Source organism: Hermetia illucens, chromosome 2 (genome assembly GCF_905115235.1).
Source record: "Hermetia illucens chromosome 2, iHerIll2.2.curated.20191125, whole genome shotgun sequence".
NCBI lineage: Eukaryota > Metazoa > Arthropoda > Insecta > Diptera > Stratiomyidae > Hermetia > Hermetia illucens.
The window spans coordinates 34,234,736-34,246,012 of NC_051850.1; the positions used below are offsets into that span (position 1 = coordinate 34,234,736).

Here is an 11,277-nt window from a genome sequence, read left to right on the forward strand (position 1 = left end):
ATTGACTTTATAGAAAAAAATGATTGTTACTTTTTGCACATTATCCTTAATCAATGCCTTGGATTGAACACATCCCCAGTTTTGATAGTATCATATATTCTTGGGCTTTACTGAAAAAAACACCGAGTTTTGAAAATTGCTCAATTATCCGTTTAAATCCCCTTTTGTATGAGATTCGAGTTGACTTGTTGGAATATGTTTTTGCTTCGATATTAAAAAAGATTTTTCATTTTCAGAAAACCCCATCAACAAAACGGCGTGAGCCCAGTCCGTCATCGTCAGCGCTCGCACACGATATCGAAAATTGTCAACGACACGAACGGAGCCGACATTTATCATCAGCATCAGCCGCATCATCATCAACAGCAACAACAACACCAGCAGCAACAGCAAACATCTCATCATATTCCCATTTATCATCAGCAAATGGCCATCAATCCAGCCCTGTTAACGCCACATCCTAAAACGAATCTCTGTGGCTATGATTCCTTTTTGCACGCTACCATTTGTACACCATCCACTACATCCGCAAACAATTCACCAAATTCCGTTCTAGTTCCTAATCAACAACATGTAGTGTCGTCACCGACCGCAACTGTTCCTCCGGCAACAAAAGCTTTTATAAATAACATGAAGCAGCAGCACCAACGGTCCAAACAGCCATTGCGAAATGGGGGCTACCATAGCCAGCAGAATTCGCCACAATTCCATGGGGCCTATTTAGTGGAACCACAAAAATTGAATAGTAGCCTTTTGAATGCATTAAATCCACAAATAACGGCCGAACGCAAATTAATTCGGACCATTGACAATGTAGAGAAATGGCTAAATGAGAAAGAACATCTGAAATGCACAGCGACAAGCGCGCCGGGCAAATATGATGAGGGTAAACTGCGAAAGGACGAAAAAAATTATGATAATCTGCTGTACTCGAAGCTGAATGAGAAATTTTTGGACGTATCAACGGCTGCTGTTGTCCCGTCCAAAAAGATTCTCAACAATAATAATAACAATAACAATAATGGCCATCAGTCGTCATCGCATCATCACAGTCACAATAATGCGATGAGTAATAAAGAGAATGAACGACACCATCACCATAACCATCATCATAACCACCCCCAGCGACATTCAAAGTACAGCATGATGGCTGAAAACGGCTCCGTTTCGCCATCAAATTCACTAAGTGGTACAACGACTACAAATACAACCGTAGTGGATCGTAGTAAATTTGTTAGTTTGATTCCAATCGACGTAGATCCAATTGAATGTGAGAATCTCATTCATCCAACAACTTCCGATGAGGATTCATCACTTCCACCCGCTACACCTACAAAAGACCCGGAAGCCGAGGCAAAACTGATTAGCGGCAGGAGCAGCCGACCGAGTAAGACTACCTCGAGTGGAGATGGCGCCGGCAATGGTGGTGGCAGCAGTAGTAGTAGCGGTGCTAGTAATAACGGCAATAATTCAACTTCTTCGACTGTACACCGATATGTCCACGAACATATTCATCATCATTATCATCACTTCGAGAATAAGGATGATTGAGAGTAGCAACAGACTAGCGAACTGTGCTGCTCAGATTTGAGCGCCGCATTCGAGTAAGTGTCTAAAACGATTGAGCCAGCCATACTGACGCTTGAGGATGGGCCGACTATAATCGAAGAGTGTCCCGTCTGAAGGTTCTATTAAAGTAGACGGCAATGCTACTTATCCAGCCAGATACCAATCAAATTAGTCTGCAACTTCCACGCATTCGTCGCTGCCAATTTCACAATCCCTAAACAAAGGCAAATATTTCTTTTTCATTAGCCTGAAAATGTTCTGCATAACTTCTCCTCAAACTCCGACATGGCGAAGCAATATCAAACGGCAAACGTTGCGTACTTTTCACTTTGCCTGTGTAATAAGCAAGAGGCATAACAGATGTATACTATTGTTTAAGAATGGTCGTTTTTTAATTGTTAAGCGTAACTAAGAATGAATATTGTATTATTATGTAGCTGTAGGTGTAATTAAAACAGAACACAGGGCTATTTTCATCGATTTTCGTTTGTTGTTTAGCAATGTAATGTTGAAATGAAAGGGTTTATTGCGATTTTAATTAAATAGCGAAATGAATGACGCATCGCAAAAGTTATTAAATAGAGAGACAGCAAGATTTACGTATATTAAAGGCGCTAGCTATGCATAAATTAAAAGAAGACTAATGAAACGCATAAGTCAGGAGACTAAGAATTATTTATTTGTAATTGTCAAGTTTCTTTCCTTAGTTTAGTCATGAGAAATGAAGTAATTTTGAAGCATTGTTTTCTAATGCATGGGGGGAGTTAATTTTAAGCCATACTTACTGAGATTTTTCACGAGTTGTAATATTTTTCGAATTGATTTTATAACATTAGCGATTAGTCTTTCAATCGATTGCACTTGGTAATAATTTATTGCTGCTAGTTGATAAGTTTTAATTATTTTTAAGATTCTGTAAAAATTTCGATGGTTTTATATTGACGAGTGATACTCGGGTTCTTCTTATATTGATATTTCATGTCTATCATCTCTCATTGCCAAATTTTAAATCTTGAACATTTCTTACGTTACTTGCTTAAATCAAGGAGGAAAAAAATCCTCCGAATCCGAGAAACTAAATGATTTCTCGATTCTTTACGTTCGTCATTGAGTAGACAGGTCAAGTTTATTATTTCTCTCGAATGCGGGGCCCTCAGAAGGCATCAATATGCCGAAGTCAAAGCAAACAATTGATGATAACTCATTATTTTGTGCCCTTAGGCTGGATATTTATGATGCCAATCTTGCTCCCCACATTCATTCCAGTCTCTGTTTGGATGGCTTCTTTCTTATCTCAGTTCTCCAGATGCGGCATTCTTAAAAATAGGGACTAACGGTTTCGTCCAGTGCAGAGGCAACTCATCAGAATTTGCCTCACCTCTGCCCTGGAAGTAGCGTGACCGTAAGTGACAACAGATGGAAAACGCTCCTTTATATATTCGTAAAAACATGCTATTATTAAAATAGCCCGTGAGGACTTATCACTTGTTCTGTCTTCCGTTTTCTGCTCGTCTTCCTACTTTTTGTCGTCTTCCCGATCGGTCCGATATCAATTTTCTTGTGAGATATATTTGCTCATTCTTTCTGGTCTATCTGAGCTATCAGATTTTTTCGTTACCTTTGTTCCGTCCATCTTTCCTAGGGGTATTGTTCTTCCATAGAAACATTTTAAGAAGCTTTTCGCTGCCATAGCTTAGGGCAGGTCACATAGTTGTTTAAAAATATATGAATTCGTCTTCCTGCGTGACAGGCGCCAAACTGCAATTGACACGAAATCGATGAATATTTTGGAATTATGAACATATCCATGCAATGAATGACATAATTTCTACGATTGATTTTGCCACCAAGCTGGAAAATACAATACAAATACAGCGACGTGCGCTAACGCCATCACATAAGTGGGAACCAATACCAATGAAGATGCGCAGAACGAAACTGCGATGTTGACTGAAAAGTCCGGTCGATCCGGCGGCCTAGGCAGTTTCACCTTCTGGGTATATTATTCTTGGAGGCTTTCGGCACATACAAACAGGTAGCGTCGAATTTTTTGCTGAGTTTAAGGGGGCTCCTCATACATACGAAGAGGGAGAGGTATTTTTTTCCAGATATAGCCATGTGGGGTGTCAAATGAAAGGCTGCGATAAGAGTTTTTTTAGGAACGACTTAATCGAAAAAGACTCCCCATTCCTATTATTTTCTGAATTAAAGGTAATAACGCTATATTAGTGAACTTTGTAAATTTACTGGAACTCCCTTTCTTCTCTAGAATTCTTGCCAAAAGTACAAAACTGTAATAATATAGGCCATAATATAGGAGCCAATACTAGAAAATTTGATAGAAATCCTGCTATTTTTTATATAGAAGGTCAAATTTGCTTCTCTAGAGTAAGTTTACTGTATCTTAGCAAATCATAGAATGTCAGTGTCATATTAAAGTGAATAACCTGACATAAAATGCATATACTGCGAGCTACGTACAAACGAATTCGTTGGACTCAGAAATATTGTTACGTAAGAAATACACAAAACTGTTCATACCTTAAGCACCGAATTCCCGGTTTGCATCATATTTGATTTTGTTGGTGAACGTTTTGAGTAGTAGTTTGCATATAATTTTGTAGTATTTTGAGGGCAAAATTTTCTCGTCTTCATCTTTGTTACATTCAAATTTTATCAGGCCATTAGAAAATCAGGATGGTTTGGTGCTTAAAGCACTAGGCTGTCGCGGTTCAGATCACTCTGGTGGCGCAGAGATTAGTATCGTGACTGGATGTTGGATACTACTCGACTCAGCTGTGAATGAGTACCTGTGTCAAATCTGGGTTATAATCGCGGGCAAACGCAGTGCAAGCCACATTGTCTCCTAGTGTAGCCTTACGGTCTTGAATGAAGTGCGCTAATACAAGTGAAAAAATAATTGTCATTTATTTTTGCGGGGAAACAAGAGATTACAAATAACGATTTAAGGTTAATTTTGTCCTTTAAACAGACTTTCAATCCATGTTATTATAGCTCTAGCTCTTTTTCCATGCCGAGTTACTTAAATAACTTTTCGGGACATTGAAGTCTTTTGTCCTTTTAATTTCACTGTGTATTTGTATATCATCGCGGGTTTTCCTCCACTTAACTTGTTCAGAGGCTTATCATTTACGATTATCCCCACATGGGCGTAAGTAGAAAAACTGGACCTTGTCACAAAGTGTGCAACTACATTAAGTTTGTTGGGGGAAGGCACCCCTTTCTCCTCTCCTCTTAACGAGCCTATCTATATATCTTGGGAGACTAGCCCTAAATGTGTTCTTTCCAACCTTAGTCTTGCGGAATATTTTTGAATTTCCGACATCCGTTATATTCGTAAAATTTGCTTACATGTCTTCTGTACGTCATTTTGGAAAGCTTAAGATGTCCACGTTACTTCTACTTATTACTATTTTTCTCACTATTTCATTTTCAATAAGACTGCATCAGTTTTGTTTGGATGGAATGGAAAAATTGAGACACAAACTCAACCATGGCATCGGTATCAAAGAGAGTAATGATTAAAATAACTGGCGGTTGGATCTATCTTTGATCTCTTAGCCTGAACTATAGTGAAGTTGGCTTTGACTAGTGTTCGGAGTTAAATCATGTCTAAAGGCAAATATATTGCCTTCCTTATATTTGGTACCGATAACGCGACAACTGTAACAAGGTTGTCTTGGATACGTTATCTCGATCCACTAATTATGTTAGCGACAGATTTCAACCAACGTGGATGGGGCTTTTCAATTGGGTTATTAAGGTTTTGTGTAAACACAAAAAAAATCGGTTTACTATGTCTGTCTGTCCGTCACATGCATTTTTCTCGTAGATGGTTGTGGCGATTGACACCAAATTTGGTAGAAAGCGGGGAACTGTGAACACTCACGCATATAGTGAGTTACATTCTTTTACGTCAAAAGATACTTTATTTTTCGAATAGCTGCAAAATCTAGGAGGTATTTTCTGTTGTGATAACTACGGCGGATTCTTTGCTAAAAATTCGTATATGGAACAAAATAAATCAATTAAAATTTGCGTACCAAGTGCATTTGCAAGTTAACGTTTCCTGACCTATGAAGTACTTTTACACTACATCGACTTGTTCCTCAGCTTTATTATCATTACTAGCACTACGCAAGGGATAAACCTGTAAAAGAGGAACAAATACAATATCTGGTTACCATAAGCTCCCATATGGGATTTGATATTGTGCTTCACCCTCACTCTTTCTCTAGTGTTCTGCTTCACGTAGATCTAGGGCGGAGCACTCTGGAGCAGGTGGGACCTTAAGGAGATGTCATCAACGTAATCGAGGTATCTGAGGAATGATATGACTTGGTCAGTACAGAAGCCCAGGCAACATAAAGGTCGTTATCGATAAAGAGAAGAAAAAGTATTGGTGGCAAAATACTATCTTGCCGGACTCCGCTTTGGACTTGAATTTTTTTCTGAGGCTTAACCTCGATGCAGTACGTGATATTTGGCGCTGCCAGATGTCGCTCTGATAACAGCTTTTAGTTTTCTATTTCGGTCCATAGGGTCCAGAGCGGATAACAGCCTGCTCTTTATCGATCAGTCCTTCGAGATGCTCCTTAAAAACTTTTGCAGCAACAGAAGCAAATATCTATCTCATTGTCGCCCTCAAGACGGGTGGTCTTTGGAATCTCAGCGATCCCCCCCGCAGTATTTACGTATGTGCCGTAGTAATAGCTTTACAGATAATGGAGGGCGGCAACCTTCACTTCGTTTGAGGCTTCGCTTCTGCTCTGGGGAGTAGCATTTTATCTGCTACTGCTACGGTCATCAAGACCATATCATGTCCGAGCAAGATGTTGTAAGAACTCACCTTTTAGGAAGTTTCTTTTGAACTGCATGTAGTTGTTCTTAGAAAGCCTACTTCACTTCCATATTAGGAATCTCACAGTCAAGATTCTACCCGAAATCAGGTCCTCAGGTTATGAGAACGCTCCTTATGGTAGCCGTCAGGGCCACATGAGAAGGGAGGTACTCTTCAGAGTCCCAACATCTCACATCGCTTAGCCCCAGAAGGTCCAGTCTTTATCCTCGGAATTCTCGTTGAAGATGCAGTCAGCGAGCGTTCTGCGGGTTCTTGACACCATTGTCAACGAGTGTGTTCACATTCCATAAACCAATCGAAAACCGTTTGTAGTTGCCAAAGCTTGTAATCCTATTCGAGGCGTTGTTGACGTTTTAGTAGCAAGGAAGTTTTGAAATTCAGGAGTGATTAGCCCACAAATTTCTATCCCTTTGGGTCATCTTTTACGACAAACACGGGATATTTTGTGTGTATTTTTAAACCGCATCTTAATGGTTTTTTTTACTGTAATTTGAATGTATTTGTTATGAATACTAAGCAGCAGGAGCTCTCAGAAAAAAAAAACCTTCAGGCAGCCAGCAAGATTGTGGTCCAAGCAGAGAAATTTAAAAAAGTCATCGGAAGGCATTGAAGTGGTTTCGAATGCAATTCAAAAATTTTCTCGTCTAATCTTTCGACTTTAGTCTATATTGTCTATCATTTGACTCGTCAGTATCTAGTCGTACACAATTGGCCCGCTTATTAGGTGCTGCTTTCTGGTACGTCATTTATTAGCTATTCAGGCTACAACAGAAGCCTTTACACGGGCCAGAACCCCTCTATGGAATCGGAAACGGTTTCATGGCTATGACTCTGAGAAATGAAGAGGAACGGTTGAGGGAACTATACCGGGTGGTCCTACCAGAAATGGAGCAGTCCAAGGTGCTTATTGGGGGATACGAACCCATACGCACAAAGGATTGCTTAAATCTCACCAAAAAGAACCTCCGAATCATAGTGGGAATTCTCACTGGTCATTGTCGGCTGAACTATCACCTAGGGAAGCTAAAGATATCTACGGACATTGCCTGCAGGTTTTGTGAGGAGTATGACGAGGTTTCTATACACGTCCTGGGCCACTTGTGCAAAGTAGGTCGAGGCATCTGGGAGAACACTTAATACCAGATGCAACGCTGAAAGATCTGGAAGTAGGGAACATGTTAAAGTTTCTGACAGTTATAGGCCTGCTTGAAATACTATGATCAATAGGTACACTATAATCAGTAAAAGGGGCACAATAGTTCTTTAAGGACGCGGTGCGACTTTCCATTAACAGAATAATAATAACACAACAGAATTGAAGAACACTTTATATTTCCTGATTAACTTCCGTGAATCGTGCCTGCTTGATTATATTTAGTTTTTGACGATTCACTGACCTGTTTACTCAAGGCGTGTCTTTTCATATGTACAATTCCGATTTCACTCGAACTATTTTCCCCAAACTCGTTCAATTAACTTATCTCCAACCATCGAATGCCATCGATATAATAAAGTTTGGTAAATACTCCGACGTGACTAGTATTTAACGCAAGTTTGTATTTTATTACTGATTGAAAGCACAAGCCGTACACTGCTCTACATTTTCTGTTTAAGTATTTTTTTTTAGATAATAGATGTATTATTTATTCGTATCCTATTTTAGCGTAAACACACAGAAAACACATTCAAGCTAATTAATAGAAAAGAATCGACGTGCAACCTCGACTGATGCTTTTTCATATTTTGCCAGGTAATCGCAAATCTGCAGCTCTCACTTTTCATAGGTCCTCAAAATATCGGCGCTTAAATAGTAGATGCAAAGTTAATCTTATTCAAAATTATTTAGAATGACATAAATCGAACTTTATTCAAAATTGTTTAGAATATTGTTCAAGTAAAAAATTGAAATTGTTCAAATCGCTTAAAAATTTTGAATTTGGAATTAGAAGTAAGTTGTAACTCGACGCCAGGAATTTATTAAAACGAAAAAAGACCAATTTTGGCATGTTATGATGTAAATTAGCATTTATATGAAAATAATCCTAAAAACTATTGGGAATAACAAGATATGTGGAAAAATTATATCCATCGGATTGTAAATTTTGGTATGAGAAAATTGTTATAAAGGAAAAATGTTTAATTTTATCGAAAAAAAGAAATCTTTCTACGTAGGCAGTTCACTTTTGGGTTTTTTGCTAAGTACTTTTTAACGAAATTTGTGCTGTAATTTTAAGATGATAACAAAAAAATTATTTCGGACTTTATTTGGTTTTGGTTTGAACACGTTTTCTTTCGGATTTATTCTAGTAAAATTTAACTCAAATGAGATTACAAACGAATTAAAATATTTTAAAAGGAATGCGCAGAAATTGATTAGAATTTAACATCTCTGAAATAGAAAAGCAAACTTAGCTAATGTTATATATATGTAATAAAAAGACTGATTTCCTATTTAAAATATGAGTTGAAAATGAGAAATTTAGTTGTTGTTTTTATTTACGGTCACTCATTGTCCTTTGACTTAGATCAATCGTAGATTTACTAACTTAGAGGCATTTCAAGATAAAACTTCTCATTTTCATTTCAAGATTTGAAGATTATATGTAGATATATCGAGCTAAGGCCAAAAATTGTTTTTATTATTTTAATTCCGATTCCCCTGATGATGCTGAGATGGCTCAAGCGAACCATCGGATTAAAATGGTAATGGTGGAAGGAAAAACATATTTTGGCCTTAGTTTGGTGTATCTGCTTTCCTAATTTTCATTTCGTGTTATTGTGAGAGTCCTTGTAAAGCACTGAGTTTCATGTATTCTCTTGAATCCTAAATAATTCACGTGTGCAGTACAATTGGATTTGAATACAATACAAAACCAGGAAGTAAAGAAAATAAGAAACTCACAAATGGATATACCAAGTGAATGGGAGTGACTTGGCGAAAAAGCTGTAAACAGATCGACCTACCAGCGATGACTTGATGTTTTTTAGCATTTTGATATCACTTTACTTCATGTAAGGTATCCTTTATTTTGGAAAACTTTGATGTGAAAATTTACTTTTCGCAGTGTTATATTTTCTAGACATCATTTTAATACTTCTAATATACTTTCTTCGAGAATGAGATAATAATAATTAATTAATGATGAATCGGAAGCTCAATACGTGAGATCCCACATCAGGAATGTTTCGTTCAGTCGGCCAAGTTTCAGCAGCACCTGATGACAACTCCACACCAACTGGCTTGATATGTTGTTGCCATTTAGTGCTGATAATGCCGCCCGACTGTCGGAACAGATTCGAATGGTGCGACCCCTCCAGTTTTGTCGCAGACATTCTTCTTCTGCCAATGAAATGGCATATATCTCCGCCTGGAATATGGTCGCCATTTTTCCGAGAGGTCGGGCCAGTTCTATAATCCGATTCTCCGAGAACACCCCTGCGCCCGATCCATCCTCCATGACTGACCCGTCGGTGAAGATTATTAAGTCTGTAATCTGGAAAGACTCATGACCACTTGTCGACCATTCTTCTCTTTCGGTGATTACGACAATGTATGTCTTTTCAAAGACGAATCTGGAAACCATATGATCGATCGGCATCAGGGCTACCGGATGTTTTTCAAGGAATTTCCAGATAGACGCATGACCATTTGATTGGCCGCCTTTCCACGCCCCAATGGTATCGAGCCTATATTCGTTGGCTGCTTTCCGTTTCACCTCCAAGTGAATGGGGGGTAAATTTAGGATAGCTTCAAGTGCCGCAGTCAGTGTAGTTAGTACTCATTGCTCCAGTAATACTTAGGCAACCAAGTCTCTGAATCTACGTTAGCAGCTTCCTGCTGTTAGCAAAGTTCAGTCTTGGCCACCAGACGATGCATGCATACATCAAAATGGGTTTTATTATGGATGTATACATCCAGTATATCCGTTTGGATGAAAGCCCCCAGGTCTTAACCTATCGCATTCCTACAGCACCAGAGCAATCTGCAGGATTTCTGATATTATTCCTGGATATGATGCTTCCACGTTAACTTGGAGCCGAAATGTACTCCTAAGTACTTAACTGTTTGTGCCAGCTGGATTTCCGCCCCTGCTAAGGTGGGTAGCGTTTAGCTGCCCCACCTGACGTTCCTAGTGAACATAATTAGTCCAGTCTTCCTAGCGTTCACCGTGAGTCCATTGCGGAGGCACCAGCTGTGGATTACATGCAGAGTTGCATTCAAGCGGTCACATACTGTGTCCGCAAACTTGCCGGTAATTAAGACTTTTTGTCCTCCAGGAGCCACAGCAGGGTATCCATTACCAAGAGCCATAACAGTGGAGAGAGAACCCCTCCCTGTGGGCAGCTCCAGGGACATCCTGCTTCAATAGACTTCTGGCCGACCGATATGTGGATTTTTCTCTACTCTAGCATGTGAAGGATCCAACTGATTAGCAGCGGTTCGATGTCCATGAATGCGCCCAAGGCGTATTCTTTTTCGGGCATCGCCTTTTCATTTTCTGCCGCAAGTTCATGGAGTGCTGTCTCCGTGGATTTGCCTTTCTGGTAGGTGTGTTGCCTATGGTGAAGTGGCCACTTAGGAATGTGTGTATCCTTTATGAACCGATCTACTAGTTTTTCTAGTCCTTTTGGCAGCCATTTAATTGGAATATAAGCATGTGCTAGGCATGCACCCTATATATTCCGAATATGTAGACCAAGGGCATCTATCCCTTCTATTACTAGCGCAGGGATGATGCCATCCGGACCTGCAGGCTTGTATCTATGGAACGAGTTAAATGCCCATTTCACTCGCTCCAGTGATACTACTTTGCATGCCAGATTCC

At 39.3% G+C, this 11,277-nt stretch overlaps 1 protein-coding gene across 1 annotated transcript in view; it reads left to right on the forward strand.

Annotated features, from left to right (window-relative positions):
* LOC119648710 (protein naked cuticle) overlaps nt 1–7,339 on the forward strand; it is a 157,549-nt gene extending 150,210 nt beyond the window's left edge. Inside the window, exon 5 of the mRNA XM_038050519.1 lies at nt 237–7,339. Within this exon, the coding sequence (XP_037906447.1) occupies nt 237–1,551 (1,315 nt within the window). The 3' untranslated portion in view covers nt 1,552–7,339. The remainder of the gene's footprint in view (nt 1–236) is intronic.
* Nucleotides 7,340–11,277: the final 3,938 nt, after the last annotated feature.